The 19,663-nt window shown below is 45.8% G+C and overlaps 1 protein-coding gene across 1 annotated transcript in view; it reads right to left on the bottom strand.

The window, feature by feature from the left end:
* Positions 1 to 19,663, bottom strand: part of fbn1 (fibrillin 1) — a 141,270-nt gene that overhangs the window by 61,254 nt on the left and 60,353 nt on the right. Inside the window, exons 27-32 of the mRNA XM_083996588.1 lie at positions 18,624 to 18,746; positions 17,408 to 17,530; positions 15,961 to 16,086; positions 9,039 to 9,161; positions 7,720 to 7,842; positions 1,317 to 1,484 (exon numbers count right to left, since the gene is read on the bottom strand). Coding sequence (XP_083852714.1) covers positions 1,317 to 1,484; positions 7,720 to 7,842; positions 9,039 to 9,161; positions 15,961 to 16,086; positions 17,408 to 17,530; positions 18,624 to 18,746 — 786 coding nt within the window. The remainder of the gene's footprint in view (positions 1 to 1,316; positions 1,485 to 7,719; positions 7,843 to 9,038; positions 9,162 to 15,960; positions 16,087 to 17,407; positions 17,531 to 18,623; positions 18,747 to 19,663) is intronic.

Here is a 19,663-nt window from a genome sequence, read left to right as displayed (position 1 = left end):
CAGTGCTGCAGTCAGAGCTGCAGTCAGTGCTGCAGTCAGTCAGAGCTGCAGTCAGTCAGAGCTGCAGTCAGTGCTGCAGTCAGTCAGAGCTGCAGTCAGTCAGTGCTGCAGTCAGTCAGTGCTGCAGTCAGAGCTGCAGTCAGTGCTGCAGTCGGTCAGTGCTGCAGTCAGTGCTGCAGTCAGTCAGTGCTGCAGTCAGAGCTGCAGTCAGTGCTGCAGTCAGTCAGAGCTGCAGTCAGAGCTGCAGTCGGTCAGTGCTGCAGTCAGTGCTGCAGTCAGTCAGTGCTGCAGTCAGAGCTGCAGTCAGTGCTGCAGTCGGTGCTGCAGTCAGAGCTGCAGTCAGTCAGTGCTGCAGTCGGTGCTGCAGTCAGTGCTGCAGTTGCTGCAGTTGCTGCAGTCAGTGCTGCAGTCAGTGCTGCAGTCAGTGCTGCAGTCAGTGCTGCAGTCAGTCAGTGCTGCAGTTGCTGCAGTTGCTGCAGTCAGTGCTGCAGTCGGTGCTGCAGTCAGTGCAGTCGGTGCTGCAGTCAGTGCTGCAGTCGGTGCTGCAGTCAGTGCTGCAGTCAGTGCAGTCGGTGCTGCAGTCAGTCAGTGCTGCAGTCGGTGCTGCAGTCAGTGCAGTCAGTGCTGCAGTCAGTCGGTGCTGCAGTCAGTCAGTGCTGCAGTCAGTCAGTGCTGCAGTCAGTGCTGCAGTCAGTGCTGCAGTCAGTGCTGCAGTCAGTGCTGCAGTCAGTGAGCCGTCAGTCTCTGGTCTCTGGTTTCCTGAGCTCAGATCTCAGACCGGACGCGGCTGCAGCGACTCAGAATGACAAAGTGCAGAGAGAGAGAAGAGAAGAGAAGAGAAGTTTGTTCTTGTCGTTTCCTGCGGCTCTGAGCTGCGGAGCATGACTCATCCTCTGTAATGTTTGGAACCATCTGGTGGCAATTTTCAAGTAAGTTGCACAAATCTGTCTCATCTTTACCAGCAACAACAATTACAGCAAACACATCGTCGTCGCATGAGAAGAGAAGAGAAGAGCAGCAGATCAGCTCAGCTCGCTGCTCCGCCACGTTTTCACGCTGCTCCGCCGTTAATGACGAAATTAAAAGTAATTAGTTATAGTTACTCGGTTCTTCCCCCAAAAAGTAACTGAGTTACTAATTGCCAGGAAAAGTAACTTTTTTATAAAATGCTCAAATATGTCCAATTACTTGGACTCGCCCCTCTAACCTGAAACTAATAGTTGTGTGTAATAGTGGCTATAGTGGCTATACTGAGTAGACCTGAGTATCACATAGACTACACCATGTGATGTGATGTGCTGTGATGTTTGACTCACTGGAGTTGACGGAGGGACAGGATTCACAGGGGTTTCCCCAGCCCTGGCCCAGGGAGCAGCAGCACGACGCCTTCGACACTCCGACTCCGATCTCATTGGAGCAGTCCAGACTCTCTGAGGCGTCTCCACGGGAACGGACATCCAGGAAGCAGCTTCCAGAGCGAGTGTCTGTTCACACACAGACAAACAGAGACAGAGAGACAGTTGTCCAGGTGTTTCGGTGCAGGTGAGCGTCAGACAGACAGAGGCTGTGTCCAAAATCACTCACTCATCCCCTACTATACTATATACTCCCTACTCACTATATAGTGAATTCAATATAGTGACTATTAGGGGTTTCACCGAATAGTCGAATATTCGAATATTCGACTATCAAAACCACTATTCGACGCTGTGAGTCATAGTCGAGTATTCGCCTTTTCCTTTTTTTTCTTTTTTCAAAAGCCCGGTGCTGTAATAAAGCCGTGGATTGGCATCTACATTAATGCTCTACAGCAGATATGCAGCAGGGGGCGCTGTGGGCGTGTGTGAGACTAGTGTAGTGCTTGTGGTTCCCAGAATGCATTGCGGCCGGTGAAGCCAAAGCAGCTAAAAGCTGCTAAATCACAGCAGCTACAAAAGTTACCGTGGTAGCACTGTTAATATGTCACTTTTTAAATATTTTTTCATGAGGGAAAGTAACCGTTTCGATCCTTAATGTGCGGTTAGTTTATCCAAATGACGCCTGTTTGGACATTTACTCCGACTTTTTTCGGATCAGTGAAGCTCCGCCTGTGTGAGCAGCCCCCCGGGAGCAGCGAGTCACCCTCCCCAGGCTGCAGAGCTGGTCGGCCGCCTGACGTCCGTGACGACGATCGCTGATTAACGTACCCGCAGGTTTTAGAGGGTTACCGCCGGCTAGTTAAATTATATTTTATGAGATAAATGTTGTTCTAATTGATGAAATCTAACAACTGTATTAGCAACATTAGTTTGAATGAAAAGTGAAGCTTCGGGGCTCTGTATGTACAAAAATCATTTACATGGGCTCTGTATGTACAAAAATCATTTACATTTACATTAATAAATAAATGTTTTACAATCAGTCAACATGACATTTTATTTCTAATTCTATAGCATGTAACGACCGAAGGTGGATATAACTTAAGTTAGGCTATATTGCTATTTAGAGCTGAGAAGTGTCCGACGCAGCTCTGTTTATGACCGGCAGATAAAAAAATATTTATTTTATAACGTGTTGAAATGAATAGCAAATAATAGTGAGACTTCAAATGTATAAAATATTAAATACATGTAGGCCTAAATGCTTATCCACAATGGATGACAGCGAATACATTGTGTATTTATGACAGAAGCAAACAGTGTAATTTAGGGTTATGGCTGGCAGCTGAGGTGCCTTATGGATTAGGAAAAAAAAAATCTGGCGAATATTCGACTATTCGTCGACTATTGAGAAGTATTCGGCGAATACTAAAATCCAGTATTCGTCAATGCCCTAGTGACTATATAGTGACTCACTGGTCAAATAAAAAAACACTTTTGGACACGACTCCACCGCACAGTTAATGACGTATTACGTCGCGTAATTAAAACGTTCCGACCGCGATTGTAATGGCCGGTGTAGTTACCATGGATACAACCATGGTAACGGCCGGTGTAGCATAGAGACCTACGGGTGTATAGGTACCAACATAAAAAGAGGAGTAAAGCAATATATTAAGCGGTAATATATTTAAGCATCAAAGATGTTCAAACAAACCCACATAGTTTGAAACAACGTTCACAACAACGTGTCACAACTAAGCATAAAGTCCGCTAGCTTAACCTCTTCATGCAGAGGCCATTTTTGGCAATTTCCGCCTGTTTTTGTATCACTGCAATTAAAGCTTTTTATTTACAGAAGTACTAATCCCACAACTATGGTTAATGGCTTAAATGAAAGAAAACCTTTGTCCCTTTACATCTATATCTATAAAATATTGAATTGAGTCATTTCATAAAAAAAATGGGCTTCTGAAATTACAATTTTTTTTTGAAAAAAAAAAAAACGAGTTTGAAATTTTTGGTGAAAAGGTGATATATCAAAATCCTAATTATAAAACAGGTTGAATTTTACATATATGGTTCACACACTCCCTGTCCACATATGTACCAAATTTTAGGTTGATATGTAAAACTACTGAGGCACTATAGAGTTTTTCCAAACTGTGTCCCTTGGCGATGTACAGCGTGCAAAAACTGTCCAAAATTGTCCAATTTGGCTAAAATGCACACTGCAAGATTTTAGTGAGATTTTTTTTTTCCAACAGATAACTTACTGGGGCCAATCACATACTTGATGGCTTTTAGGAACACCAGTTACATAAGTAAAATGCCATTTGAAAATTTAATTTATGGGGATGAATATTTAGTGTCCAAAACCCATCCAAACAGGAATTTGACCTATTTTCGCCTGTATTATATTGTTATTTTCCTTTAAAACTCCAGAAGTAAACATCCCACAACCATCAGTGATGGCTTAAATTAACAAGGACATTTGAAATAGTTCATTTTGTCTTTTATTATTATTTTAATTAACCTTGGGGCAGTAAAAACACACTTTTTGTGGATACTTGTATTGCTTACATGTTGACACTAGGGGGAGAGGGAACCACATGAACCAGCTGGGTGCAGGCTTAAGCTTTGCCCAATCAGGGATCATTATACATCAGGTCACACCGTAGAGTCTCTGCTATTGGACCAAAAAGTTTTCACCCCCGTGACTTTGATTGACAGGCGACGAGTGATGCGCAAAGCGGGTGCGCAGTCTGACGGATAATAGCTCATAGCATTAGCACTGCGGGTAAACGTAACCATTAACGGATTATCTGGTCACGATGGATAAAATCAACCAAGCCGGTTTTGTCGAGCACATCTTCAGCTTTAACAAGAGGGTAAGCTTGTAATTTTATTCAGTGTTTTAGTGGGTCTGTGACTGAAAATGTCCGTCTTTTTCGGCACTCGAAAATGACTTCCGGGTTTGTGTGTGTTGAGTGAGCAGGCTGGTTTAAACCTTTAATGGGGTAAAAACTGCATTTTTGTGCTTTGCTTTTGTTTATATGACAGTTTATGATTTTTTGGTGGTGAAAGAAGAGGTGTACAGATGGTACATATATGTTAAAATCACCTTCGTTGTTGACGTGACGTCGCTTGTGGGCTGCCGTAGTCTGATATTGTTTGAGACATTTTCAGTGACTGTGAAAAAACCGTAGCACCTAAAAACTTCATTTTTTTTTCTACATGTGGCCGAAGGTGTCCTTAAAAGGTCTGTGGTGGAGTTTTCATTACAGCATGCCTACGTTTCGTTGTATTAAGGACGCCGTTCATGTGTTATTGATTTGGGACGCCGGCGTCCCAACCACTAGGGGGCCTGCGTGAACAGGTTAATACTAACGTATAATGTAAAACACCATAGACGGGCTAACAGAAATTAGCCTCGCTATCCAGAGTCTGTGGTCAGTTTATAACGCTTGTTAGGAAATTTGCTCTGACGTTTATTGTTGGTAGCTACAATGGTCACTACTTGCATTTATTTGGTAACTACACCGGTCACTACTTGCATTTATTTGGTAGCAACACCGGTCACTACTTCATTTATTTGGTAGCTACACCGGTCACTACTGCATTTATTTGGTAGCTACACCGGTCACTATTTGCATTTATTTGGTAGCTACACCGGTCGCTACTTCATTTATTTGGTAGCTACACCGGTCACTACTACATTTATTTGGTAGCTACACCGGTTGCTACTGCATTTATTTGGTAGCTACACCGGTCACTACTTGCATTTATTTGGTAGCTACACCGGTCGCTACTTCATTTATTTTGTAGCTACACCGGTCACTACTTCATTTATTTGGTAGCTACACCGGTCGCTACTTGCATTTATTTGGTAGCTACGCCGGTCGCTACTTGCATTTATTTGGTAGCTACGCCGGTCGCTACTTGCATTTATTTGGTAGCTACGCCGGTCGCTACTTGCATTTATTTGGTAGCTACGCCGGTCACTACTTGCATTTATTTGGTAGCTACGTCGGTCACTACTCGCATTTATTTGGTAGCTACACCGGTCACTACTCGCATTTATTTGGTAGCTACACCGGTCACTACTCGCATTTATTTGGTAACTACACCGGTCACTACTCGCATTTATTTGGTAGCTACACCGGTCACTACTCGCAATTATTTGGTAGCTACATCGGTCGCTACTCGCATTTATTTGGTAGCTACACTGGTCGCTACTTGCATTTATTTGGTAGCTACACCGGTCGCTACTTAATTTATTTGGTAGCTACACCGGTCACTACTTGCATTTATTTGGTAGCTACACCGGTCACTACTTGCATTTATTTGGTAGCTACACCGGTCGCTACTTCATTTATTTGGTAGCTACACCGGTCGCTACTTCATTTATTTGGTAGCTACACCGGTCGCTACTTCATTTATTTGGTAGCTACACCGGTCGCTACTTAATTTATTTGGTAGCTACACCGGTCACTACTTGCATTTATTTGGTAGCTACACCGGTCGCTACTTCATTTATTTGGTAGCTACACCGGTCGCTACTTCATTTATTTGGTAGCTACACCGGTCGCTACTTCATTTATTTGGTAGCTACACCGGTCACTACTTGCATTTATTTGGTAGCTACACCGGTCACTACTTGCATTTATTTGGTAGCTACACCGGTCGCTCTGGGCCGGTGGGGTAACGGTGTCGATCCGTGACCGCAATGCATGATGGGATATCTTGCTCCGGTTAGTGACCATCGGATGTTCACTACATTTCGCGATACGACCGCGATTGTAATGGCCGGTGTAGTTACCATGGATACAACCATGGTAACGGCCGGTGTAGCATAGAGACCTACGGGTGTATAGGTACCAACATAAAAAGAGGAGTAAAGCAATATATTAAGCGGTAATATATTTAAGCATCAAAGATGTTCAAACAAACCCACATAGTTTGAAACAACGTTCACAACAACGTGTCACAACTAAGCATAAAGTCCGCTAGCTTAATGCTAACGTATAATATAAAACACCATAGACGGGCTAACAGAAATTAGCCTCGCTATCCAGAGTCTGTGGTCAGTTTATAACGCTTGTTAGGAAATTTGCTCTGACGTTTATTGTTGGTAGCTACAATGGTCACTACTTGCATTTATTTGGTAGCTACACCGGTCACTACTTGCATTTATTTGGTAGCTACACCGGTCACTATTTGCATTTATTTGGTAGCTACACCGGTCACTATTTGCATTTATTTGGTAGCTACACCGGTCACTACTTCATTTATTTGGTAGCTACACCGGTCGCTACTGCATTTATTTGGTAGCTACACCGGTCGCTACTTCATTTATTTGGTAGCTACACCGGTCACTACTTCATTTATTTGGTAGCTACACCGGTCACTACTGCATTTATTTGGTAGCTACACTGGTCACTACTTCATTTATTTGGTAGCTACACCGGTCGCTACTTGCATTTATTTGGTGTGAGTCTGTGGTCAGTTTATAACGCTTGTTAGGAAATTTGCTCTGACGTTTATTGTTGGTAGCTACACTGGTCGCTACTTGCATTTATTTGGTAGCTACACCGGTCGCTAGGCAAAGCAAGGCAAGGCAAGGCATCTTTATTTATATAGCGCATTTCATACCAAGGCAACTCAATGTGCTTTACATAAAGACAAAACATAAAAAAAGAAGCATAAGACAGAATAAAAACAAACAAAACACTGAAAACAGAATTAAAAGCAAGAGCAAATAAAAGTAAAATAAAAGAAAATAGATAGAGTTTTAACTTCTCAGCTATAAGCACGTGAAAAGAGAAATGTTTTTGTGTCGCTACTTCATTTATTTGGTAGCTACACCGGTCACTACTTCATTTATTTGGTAGCTACACCGGTCACTACTGCATTTATTTGGTAGCTACACCGGTCACTACTTCATTTATTTGGTAGCTACACCGGTCACTACTGCATTTATTTGGTAGCTACACCGGTCACTACTTGCATTTATTTGGTAGCTACACCGGTCGCTCTGGGCCGCTGTGGTAACGGCGATCCGTGACCGCAATGCATGATGGGATATCTTGCTCCGGTTAGTGACCATCGGATGTTCACTACATTTCACGGTGAATTGTGGGATAGATTCAGTCACTAGATAGTGAACATTAATAATCACTAAACATTCAGACACCACTACAAGAACTGGTCACCAGAGAGGAGGGGGATTTAGGACACAACAAGAGAGACAGACAGGTGTCCAGGTGTTTCGGTGCAGGTGAGTGACAGACAGACAGACAGACAGACAGACAGACAGACAGACAGACAGACAGACAGACAGACAGACAGACAGTCTCACCAACACAGCCGACTCTGGTGGGGTTGAGCTCGAAGTCTGCAGGACAGTTGCAGTGGTAACTCCCAGGAATGTTCACACACATCCCGTTGATGCAGGTGGTCGGGTCCACACACTCGTTCACGTCTGAGCCGGAGGAGACACATGTTACACACTCATTACTGGGTTTATACTGGTCTCATACCATGTTTACTGGTCTTATACTGGTTTTATACTGGTTTTATAGTGTGGTCGGATCCACACACTCGTTCACGTCTGAGCCGGAGCAGCAGCAAGGAGACACACGTTACACACTCATTATTGGTTCTACACTGGTTTTATACCGTGTTTACTGGTCTTCTACTGGTCTTCTACTGTTTTAACTGTCTTTATACTGGTCTTATACTGTTTTAACTGTCTTTATACTGGTCTTATACTGTTTTAACTGTCTTTATACTGGTCTTATACCGTTTTAACTGTCTTTATACTGGTCTTATACCGTTTTAACTGTCTTTATACTGGTCTTATACCGTTTTAACTGTCTTTATACTGGTCTTATACCTTTTAACTGTCTTTATACTGGTCTTATACCGTTTTAACTGTCTTTATACTGGTCTTATACCATTTTAACTGTCTTTATACTGGTCTTATACTGTTTTAACTGGTCTTATACTGGTCTTATACCGTGTTTACTGGTTTTATACTGGTCTTATACCATGTTAACTGGTTCTACACTGTTCTCATAGTGTGTTCACTGGTTTTATACTGGTCTTATACTGTTTTAAGTGGTTTTATACTGGTCTAACTGGTCGTATACTGGTCTTACACAGTGTTACCCTATTTTAACTGGTCTTACACATTGTTTACTGGTTTTAAACTGGTCTTACACGGTGTTTACTGGTTTTATACTGGTCTTATACTGGTCGTATACTGGTCTTGTACTCTGGTGACTGGTCTTATACTGTATTTACTGGTCTTATTCTGGTCTTACACAGTGTTTACTGGTCGTATACTGGTCATAAACTGGTCTAACTGGTTTTATACTGGTCTTGTACTGTGGTGACTGGTCTTAGACAGTGTTTACTGGTCTTATACTGGTTTTATTCTGGTCCTATACTGGACTTATAGTGGTTTTATACTGGTCTTACACAGTGTTTACTGGTCCTATACTGTTTTAAGTGGTCTTATACTGGTCTTACACAGTGTTTACTGGTCTTATACTGGTCTTATACTGTGTTTACTGGTCTTACACAGTGTTTACTGGTCTTATACTGGTCCTATACTGGTCTTATACTGTTTTAAGTGGTTTTATACTGGTCTTATACTGTGTTTACTGGTCTCACCTGTGCAGTTGCCTCCACTTCTGTCCAGTTCATAACCAATGTTACATTCACATCTGAAGAGTCCTGGCATATTAATGCAGCGTCCATTGACACAGATGTCAGCGAAGGTACACTCGTCTATGTCTGCAGAAGAAGAAGGAGAGAGAGACAGAGAGAGAGAGAGACACAGAGAGAGAGAGAGGGAGAGAGAGACAGAGAGAGAGAGACACAGAGAGAGAGAGAGAGAGAGAGAGAGAGAGAGAGAGAGAGAGAGAGAGAGAGAGAGAGAGAGAGGGAGAGAGGCCCAGCTGTGAGGGATTAGTGGATCATGGGATCATGGTGGAAAGTTGGCAGCCGGCAGTAGGAAGTGAAGGCCGCTCACCTCTGCTAAAGAATGACAGTTCTGGGGCAAAAAAAATGCCCAGACATCCAGACAGACACACACACACAGACACACACAGACAGACACACACACACACACACACACACACAACCAGAGCAGCAGCCAAGGTTATGAAATTGTGCTCTTCCACATCATTAGACTCTGCACAAGTCATTACTGTCCAGCGCCGGCTGAGCGGAGCGAGGGAGGACCGGACAGGTTATTCCAGGATGTTTGACACATCAGCACAACGAGGTCGGTCGGTCTGCTCAGCCAATCAGATCCACCGAGGCCTCATCACACCGTCAGAGAGGCTGCAGCAGCACAACGAGGCCTTATCACACCGTCAGAGAGGAGCTGCAGCACAACGAGGCCTTATCACACCGTCAGAGAGGAGCTGCAGCAGCACAACGAGGCCTTATCACACCGTCAGAGAGGAGCTGCAGCACAACGAGGCCTTATCACACCGTCAGAGAGGAGCTGCAGCAGCAGCACAACGAGGCCTTATCACACCGTCAGAGAGGAGCTGCAGCACAACGAGGCCTAACTCATCGTCAGAGAGGAGCTGCAGCACAACGAGGCCTTATCACACCGTCAGAGGAGCTGCAGCACAACGAGGCCTTATCACACCGTCAGAGAGGAGCTGCGGCACAACGAGGCCTCATCACACCGTCAGAGAGGAGCTGCGGCACAACGAGGCCTCATCACACCGTCAGAGAGGAGCTGCGGCACAACGAGGCCTCATCACACCGTCAGAGAGGAGCTGCGGCACAACGAGGCCTCATCACACCGTCAGAGAGGAGCTGCAGCGGCACAACGAGGCCTCATCACACCGTCAGAGAGGAGCTGCAGCACAACGAGGCCTTATCACACCGTCAGAGAGGAGCTGCAGCACAACGAGGCCTCATCACACCGTCAGAGAGGAGCTGCAGCACAACGAGGCCTTATCACACCGTCAGAGAGGAGCTGCAGCAGCACAACGAGGCCTTATCACACCGTCAGAGAGGAGCTGCAGCAGCACAACGAGGCCTTATCACACCGTCAGAGAGGAGCTGCAGCACAACGAGGCCTCATCACACCGTCAGAGAGGAGCTGCAGCACAACGAGGCCTTATCACACCGTCAGAGAGGAGCTGCAGCAGCAGCACAACGAGGCCTTATCACACCGTCAGAGAGGAGCTGCAGCACAACGAGGCCTTATCACACCGTCAGAGAGGAGCAGCACAACGAGGCCTTATCACACCGTCAGAGAGGCTGCAGCAGCACAACGAGGCCTTATCACACCGTCAGAGAGGAGCTGCAGCAGCACAACGAGGCCTCATCACACCGTCAGAGAGGAGCTGCAGCAGCAGCACAACGAGGCCTTATCACACCGTCAGAGAGGAGCTGCTGCAGCACAACGAGGCCTAACTCATCGTCAGAGAGGAGCTGCAGCACAACGAGGCCTTATCACACCGTCAGAGGAGCTGCAGCACAACGAGGCCTTATCACACCGTCAGAGAGGAGCTGCAGCACAACGAGGCCTCATCACACCGTCAGAGAGGAGCTGCAGCGGCACAACGAGGCCTCATCACACCGTCAGAGAGGAGCTGCAGCACAACGAGGCCTCATCACACCGTCAGAGAGGAGCTGCAGCACAACAAGGCCTTATCACACCGTCAGAGAGGAGCTGCAGCACAACGAGGCCTCATCACACCGTCAGAGAGGAGCTGCAGCACAACGAGGCCTTATCACACCGTCAGAGAGGAGCTGCAGCAGCAGCACAACGAGGCCTTATCACACCGTCAGAGAGGAGCTGCAGCAGCAGCACAACGAGGCCTTATCACACCGTCAGAGAGGAGCTGCAGCACAACGAGGCCTTATCACACCGTCAGAGAGGAGCAGCACAACGAGGCCTTATCACACCGTCAGAGAGGAGCTGCAGCAGCACAACGAGGCCTTATCACACCGTCAGAGAGGAGCTGCAGCACAACGAGGCCTCATCACACCGTCAGAGAGGAGCTGCAGCAGCACAACGAGGCCTTATCACACCGTCAGAGAGGAGCTGCAGCACAACGAGGCCTCATCACACCGTCAGAGAGGAGCTGCAGCACAACGAGGCCTCATCACACCGTCAGAGAGGAGCTGCAGCACAACGAGGCCTCATCACACCGTCAGAGAGGAGCTGCAGCACAACGAGGCCTCATCACACCGTCAGAGAGGAGCTGCAGCAGCACAACGAGGCCTTATCCCTTATCACACCGTCAGAGAGGCTGCAGCAGCACAACGAGGCCTTATCACACCGTCAGAGAGGAGCTGCAGCACAACGAGGCCTTATCACACCGTCAGAGAGGAGCTGCAGCAGCACAACGAGGCCTTATCACACCGTCAGAGAGGAGCTGCAGCAGCACAACGAGGCCTTATCACACCGTCAGAGAGGAGCTGCAGCACAACGAGGCCTTATCACACCGTCAGAGAGGAGCTGCAGCACAACGAGGCCTTATCACACCGTCAGAGAGGAGCTGCAGCACAACGAGGCCTTATCACACCGTTAGAGAGGAGCTGCAGCACAACGAGGCCTCATCACACCATCAGAGAGGAGCTGCAGCAGCACAACGAGGCCTTATCACACCGTCAGAGAGGAGCTGCAGCACAACGAGGCCTCATCACACCGTCAGAGAGGAGCTGCAGCAGCACAACGAGGCCTTATCACACCGTCAGAGAGGAGCAGCAGCACAACGAGGCCTTATCACACCGTCAGAGAGGAGCAGCAGCAGCACAACGAGGCCTTATCACACCGTCAGAGAGGAGCTGCAACACAACGAGGCCTTATCACACCGTCAGAGAGGAGCTGCAGCAGCACAACGAGGCCTTATCACACCGTCAGAGAGGAGCTGCAGCAGCACAACGAGGCCTTATCACACCGTCAGAGAGGAGCTGCAACACAACGAGGCCTCATCACACCGTCAGAGAGAAGCAGCAGCACAACGAGGCCTTATCACACCGTCAGAGAGGAGCTGCAGCACAACGAGGCCTTATCACACCGTCATAGAGGAGCAGCACAACGAGGCCTTATCACACCGTCAGAGAGGAGCTGCAGCAGCACAACGAGGCCTTATCACACCGTCAGAGAGGAGCTGCAGCACAACGAGGCCTCATCACACCGTCAGAGAGGAGCTGCAGCAGCACAACGAGGCCTTATCACACCGTCAGAGAGGAGCTGCAGCACAACGAGGCCTCATCACACCGTCAGAGAGGAGCTGCAGCACAACGAGGCCTCATCACACCGTCAGAGAGGAGCTGCAGCACAACGAGGCCTCATCACACCGTCAGAGAGGAGCTGCAGCACAACGAGGCCTCATCACACCGTCAGAGAGGAGCTGCAGCAGCACAACGAGGCCTTATCCCTTATCACACCGTCAGAGAGGCTGCAGCAGCACAACGAGGCCTTATCACACCGTCAGAGAGGAGCTGCAGCACAACGAGGCCTTATCACACCGTCAGAGAGGAGCTGCAGCAGCACAACGAGGCCTTATCACACAGTCAGAGAGGAGCTGCAGCACAACGAGGCTTTATCACACCGTCAGAGAGGAGCTGCAGCACAACGAGGCCTTATCACACCGTCAGAGAGGAGCTGCAGCAGCACAACGAGGCCTTATCACACCGTCAGAGAGGAGCTGCAGCAGCACAACGAGGCCTTATCACACCGTCAGAGAGGAGCTGCAGCACAACGAGGCCTTATCACACCGTCAGAGAGGAGCTGCAGCACAACGAGGCCTTATCACACCGTCAGAGAGGAGCTGCAGCACAACGAGGCCTTATCACACCGTTAGAGAGGAGCTGCAGCACAACGAGGCCTCATCACACCATCAGAGAGGAGCTGCAGCAGCACAACGAGGCCTCATCACACCGTCAGAGAGGAGCTGCAGCACAACGAGGCCTCATCACACCGTCAGAGAGGAGCTGCAGCAGCACAACGAGGCCTTATCACACCGTCAGAGAGGAGCTGCAGCACAACGAGGCCTTATCACACCGTCAGAGAGGAGCTGCAGCACAACGAGGCCTCATCACACCGTCAGAGAGGAGCTGCAGCAGCACAACGAGGCCTTATCACACCGTCAGAGAGGAGCAGCAGCACAACGAGGCCTCATCACACCATCAGAGAGGAGCTGCAGCAGCACAACGAGGCCTCATCACACCGTCAGAGAGGAGCTGCAGCACAACGAGGCCTCATCACACCGTCAGAGAGGAGCTGCAGCAGCACAACGAGGCCTTATCACACCGTCAGAGAGGAGCTGCAGCACAACGAGGCCTTATCACACCGTCAGAGAGGAGCTGCAGCACAACGAGGCCTCATCACACCGTCAGAGAGGAGCTGCAGCAGCACAACGAGGCCTTATCACACCGTCAGAGAGGAGCAGCAGCACAACGAGGCCTTATCACACCGTCAGAGAGGAGCAGCAGCAGCACAACGAGGCCTTATCACACCGTCAGAGAGGAGCTGCAACACAACGAGGCCTTATCACACCGTCAGAGAGGAGCTGCAGCAGCACAACGAGGCCTTATCACACCGTCAGAGAGGAGCTGCAGCAGCACAACGAGGCCTTATCACACCGTCAGAGAGGAGCTGCAACACAACGAGGCCTCATCACACCGTCAGAGAGAAGCAGCAGCACAACGAGGCCTTATCACACCGTCAGAGAGGAGCAGCACAACGAGGCCTTATCACACCGTCAGAGAGGAGCAGCAGCACAACGAGGCCTTATCACACCGTCAGAGAGGAGCAGCAGCACAACGAGGCCTTATCACACCGTCAGAGAGGAGCAGCACAACGAGGCCTCATCACACCGTCAGAGAGGAGCAGCAGCACAACGAGGCCTTATCACACCGTCAGAGAGGAGCTGCAGCAGCACAACGAGGCCTTATCACACCGTCAGAGAGGAGCAGCACAACGAGGCCTTATCACACCTTCAGAGAGGAGCAGCATACGCTCATACTCTCACTTTTATTCCATTCAGTTCAAATATCCCCGAGCAGATCTTCAGTCTGTAGCCGTCACTGTTAAAGGGATAGTTCACCCTAGAATGATATTTCGCTCATTATCTACTCACCCTCATGTTGACTAAGGGCTGGAAGAATTTCCAGAGTCCACCGTCCCTTCTCTGAGTTACAGGGGGTCTTGGCGTCGCAGTGCATTTCAATGCAACGGTTGCAAAGGGACACCGGAGCTCTTCGTAAAAAAACACACACAAAAAAACATCCAAATACCTCCATGATGCTCGTATGTAATGTCCGTCTTGTGCTGAAGCCCCAAATTGCGTAATTGTCCCGAAAAAAATTAAATAAGTCTATATTATAAGCTTGTTTGTAGCGGAAGCTTCTCGAAGCTTCTCTTCCTGGTCCGTCCAAATCTCGCGTGATTTGCGCCGGCGTCAGTGCGGTTACTGCGAATCACGCGAGATTTGGACGGACCAGGAAGAGGAGCTTCGAGAAGCTTCCGCTACAAACAAGCTTAAAATATAGACTTATTTAATTTTTTTCGGGACAATTACGCAATTTGGGGCTTCAGCACAAGACGGACATTACATACGAGCATCATGGAGGTATTTGGATGTTTTTTTGTGTGTGTTTTTTTACGAAGAGCTCTGGTGTCCCTTTGCAACCGTTGCATTGAAATGCACTGCTACGCCAAGACCCCCTGTAACTCAGAGAAGGGACGGTGGACTCTGGAAATTCTTCCAGCCCTTAGTCAACATGAGGGTGAGTAGATAATGAGCGAAATATCATTCTAGGGTGAACTATCCCTTTAACGCAGTCACAACAGGGATAGTTCACCCAAAATTGAAATGTCCCTCATTATCTCCTCCTACTAAGGGCTGGGAGAAGTTTCAGAGTCCTCCGTGGCTTCTCTGAGTTACAGCGGGGCTCCGTGCATGTCCATATGACGGTTTAGAATGGAGCTCACTATTCTTCATCCAAAAAGACACACCAAAAAACATCCAAATACCTCCATAGTGCTCGTCTGTAATGTCCCTCTTGTGTTGAAGCCCCGACATGAGAAATTGTCCCGAAAAAAAGATATATTCGCTATAATATAATTTTTTCCAGCCCTTCAAAGTGCAGGAAAAACACAGTTTTTATTTGGACCTGACCAACTGCTGATCGGCGGGCGCTAACCCTGGGCGGAGGGATACGTGAGTTGGTTAGGTCCAAATAAAAACTGTGTTTTTCCTGCACTTTGAAGGGCTGGAAAAAATTATATTATAGCGAACAATGGAACTGTGTATTATTTTTCAGGTAAAACCTCTTTTAGGCCGTGAAAATAGAAAATAGAACAACTGGGTCCTGGATATAAAGTCTGGTCTGAGCCTTTAATTGATCCTCTGAAGAACTCCCAGGTTGATGCTCAGTAAAGCTGCTGTTCTCTCCAATATCTTTAGTTCAGCTTCTCTTGAACGCAGCAGAGAAACATGACAGGATCTCAGTCACACCATTCACCATTCATTCATTCATCCATCATTCAGTCATGTTGTGTTATGTTATGTTATGTTGTGTTATGTTGTGTTGTGTGGTGTTGTGTTACCTTCACAGGCCTTTCCATCAGTCGTGGGGAAGAAGCCCATGTCGCATTCGCAGCGGAAACCTCCCGGCAGGTTCAGACAGTGGCCGTTGTCACACAGGTTTCCGTTGTCTGCACACTCATCACTGTCTGTAATGGTGATCAGACACACAGACACACACACACACACACACAGTTTGTTAACACACATCATGAAACGTGAGCAGCACGGATTTGTGTGTAAAACATGTGCAGCAGACATGTACGTGTATTTCAGCATTCATCAATCTTTACGTAGCTACTCACAAAACCTACACCTGCTCCTGACTGTGTGTGGTTCTTGTGTAAATGTAGAAATGCACAGAAATGTTGCTTGTCACTGCTGGACATTACAATTTTATTTAGCATTAGTGCTCCCTCTCATGTTAAAATTACGTCGATGCTTTTGAAACACGTCATTTAAACATGACAAAGGATTAGAAATATTTGGAGAGAGAAAGGTTTTAGGGATCGGACTCGCACAAACATGTCAAGGCTCCATCTGATGATGAAAATAATCTGATATAAAACCGGAAAAAACTTTTCTTCCATAAATGTGCAGCTGATATGTGATGCAGAGTGTGTGTTGCCACAAGATCGGTGGACACACACTTCATCCTGCGCAATGTTTTCTTCACCCAAAATGACTTCGATCTGCGATCTCTCCCTTATTTTTCTCTCTCCCTCTTTCCTTGTTTGCGTCATGGCCGCAGGTGAACAGGATGCACCTACCTCCTTATATGGTGGTCAGGATCTCCTTATATATCTATGCTAATTGCTAATCACCGGGGGCGTGCTGTTAGTTTACGATGGGTTGGCATTCATGAATTTACACACGTGTTTACGATCTGAGTCTCCCGAAACCGCACTGCAAAAACTCAAAATCTTACCAAGAATATTTGTCTTATTTCTAGTTAAAATGTCATTTCTAGTCAAAACAAATCTCATTCTACTCAAAATAAGACTCATCACCTTAAAAAGTAGCTTGTTTTTAGACTTTTTTTGCTTTTTTTCAAGCATAATTTCACTTGAAATAAGTAGAAAAATCTGATAGTGGAGCAAGTTTTTCTTTCTTATTACAAGCACAAAAAACTTGCTTTCACTGGGAGATTTTTCTACTTATTTCAATTGAAAATTAGTTTGAAACAAGAGAAAACTGTCTAAAAACAAGTTCATTTTTAGGTGATGAGTCTTACAGAGATTAGTTTTGACTAGAAATTAGACATTTTTACAAGAAATAAGACAAATATTCTTGGAAAGATGTTGAGTTTTTGCAGTGCGTTCATGAATCCGGAGGAGAGTTTTAGTAGCGTGGACTTTTATGTGCAAATCTACACACAGACTTACTAACGTTTCATGAATGAGACCCAGTGTGTCTGTGCTTCATGTCAGACCCGTGTGTATTGTGTTGTCGTGTGTTTGGATGTGCGACCTAAACAGTAGAATCCGTCTCCAGAGAAGCCGTCCTTGCAGGCGCAGCGGTACGAGCCCATGGTGTTCAGACAGTCGGCGTTGTTGCTGCACATGTGAGTCCCGTTGGAACACTCATCCAGATCTGAAACACAAACACGTCCGTTACACGTGTGAAGTGGAAACATCTTCCAACAAACACGGAGGATACGACACATGAACACATCGCCTTCAAAAGAGACACTACAGGTGAATAGGGTAAAACATTTAACTAACAGATTTCACCATAAAACTTTTGTCAAGTTTTGTCAAATTGTATGTTTAAATATGTAAATGAGGCAATATCTAATTAAATATGCACTAATTTGCAGAACATAAATCTAAACAATGGATAACGCTACTTTCAAAATTCTCGTTTTATTTTGTTGACACATTAGAGTCTTTAGTTTTCACAGAGGAGGATTGTGGATATCTCTTTTTATCACTCTGTAAATGAGAAAATACTGTCACCAGCCCTAAAACATCTAATGTCTCCATGTTTTTAGTAATAAAATGTTGTATAAATGAGGCTGTGAATGATATATCAACAATCCCCTCTGTAAAAACCTTCAGAATATAGAAAGGGATCAAAGTGGAAGGTTTGGTGTCTGGAAGTGCTGCTGAAGTGGAGATTTCTAGAGAGGAGTCTGAGTCTGAAAAACTCTTTCTGAGGAAACGGCCTTTAAAGACTTGGACTGTAAAATTACAGAGATTGTTAATGTAAATCCTACTTTTAGGATGTGTTGCTGATAAGGAGGAAATGACCATATTTGGAGCCTACATCATTGTTCAGGAGAGAGAGAGCTTTACAATGACACCTGACATGACATGGCTCAGACTAACTCCTTGTGAATTTAGGAGAAATTTACAGATGAAAGAGACAAAATAAAGTAAAATAAAAACCTAAATGTGGATTTTCTATTATTTCTTTCCACTATTCTGACACAAGACATGTCAAGGAAGCAAAATAACCTAAAATCTCAAAATAGATCAACACTGCTTTTGCCTGTAGTGTCTCGTCTTCCAAACTTCTTGTCTCTGTCGTACTAAACCGAGGTTAAAGTTAAACAGTGGCTTAATGCACACGACTCATTCTGTAATGTGAGTGAATTTTCAGTTTTGTTGTTGCATCATGTTTCTTGGCTGTTGACATGTCCTTCTGTTCATGCCGACACGACAGCCCATAATAAGGTCTGTACCTGTGCATTTGAGGCCGTTTCCGATCCATCCCGGAGCGCAGTTGCATTTGAAGCTTCCTGCCGTGTTGGTGCAGGTGGCGTGTCGGTCGCAGTTATGAGCTCCGATCTCACACTCATTGATATCTGTCAGAGAAAGAAAGAAAGAAAGAAAGAAAGAAAGAAAGAAAGAAAGAAAGAAAGAAACAAGAAGACGTTAAAGTTTCATAGTCTTTGTAGTCGTTGTTGTCATCTTCATGTAGTGGGTAAACTGCTTTTTAGGTGGTAAACTGTTCATACTTGTATCTCATAGACGCTGCTTCTCTAACTGTTTTATATCAAGGACCCAAAACTGACACAAACTAGACCACGGACCCCCATTGGACAACACACCAGAAATACACAAACAATCAATCAATGTACGTTTAATTAAATTAGGCGTACATTTTTGAAAAATTATAGAGAAATTTCTGGAAAAAAAAGTGGTAAAAATTCTCAAAAAAAAGTTGAAAAATTTCTAGAAAAAAAGTGGTAAAAATTCTCACAAAAAAATAAACAAAAAAGTAAAAAAAAAAAAAAAAAAAATTAAAAGTGGTAAAATTTTTCTTTTTTTTTAGAAAAATCTGGTAAAATTTCTCAGAAAAAGTGGTAAAATTCAAACGATAATAAAAAAAAAAAGTGTGAAAGTAAAAATAGTATATAGTAAATAGAAAAAAAGTTTTTAAAAAATTGAGAAGAAACTGGTAAAATTACTCAAGAATTCTAGAAAAAGTGGTAAAATTTTTCAATATGTAACCCATATGGTTACGAAGCCCATATATGTCATTTAAATGTAGTTCCTGTGTCCCGCCGCTAGGTGGCGTATCAGCCCCGCGTTCAAGTTTATTGTCGCTGAGCACGCTCTGAGCAGGCACTGCTCACGCCCATACACAGAGCCACACTCACTGCCGATACACGATCCCACCGAGCAACACACCTGCTAGTGAGCTGCCGGACCTAGGTATGAAAAGTGACGAAAAACGCATCAATTCACAATTATTCTTCGCACAGTGTGTTGATAAACC

This window comes from Trachurus trachurus (genome assembly GCF_905171665.1).
Source record: "Trachurus trachurus genome assembly, chromosome: 3".
NCBI classification, from domain to species: domain Eukaryota; kingdom Metazoa; phylum Chordata; class Actinopteri; order Carangiformes; family Carangidae; genus Trachurus; species Trachurus trachurus.
Note: the sequence above shows the minus strand (reverse complement) of the source record. Positions and strands in the feature narration are given on the sequence as shown.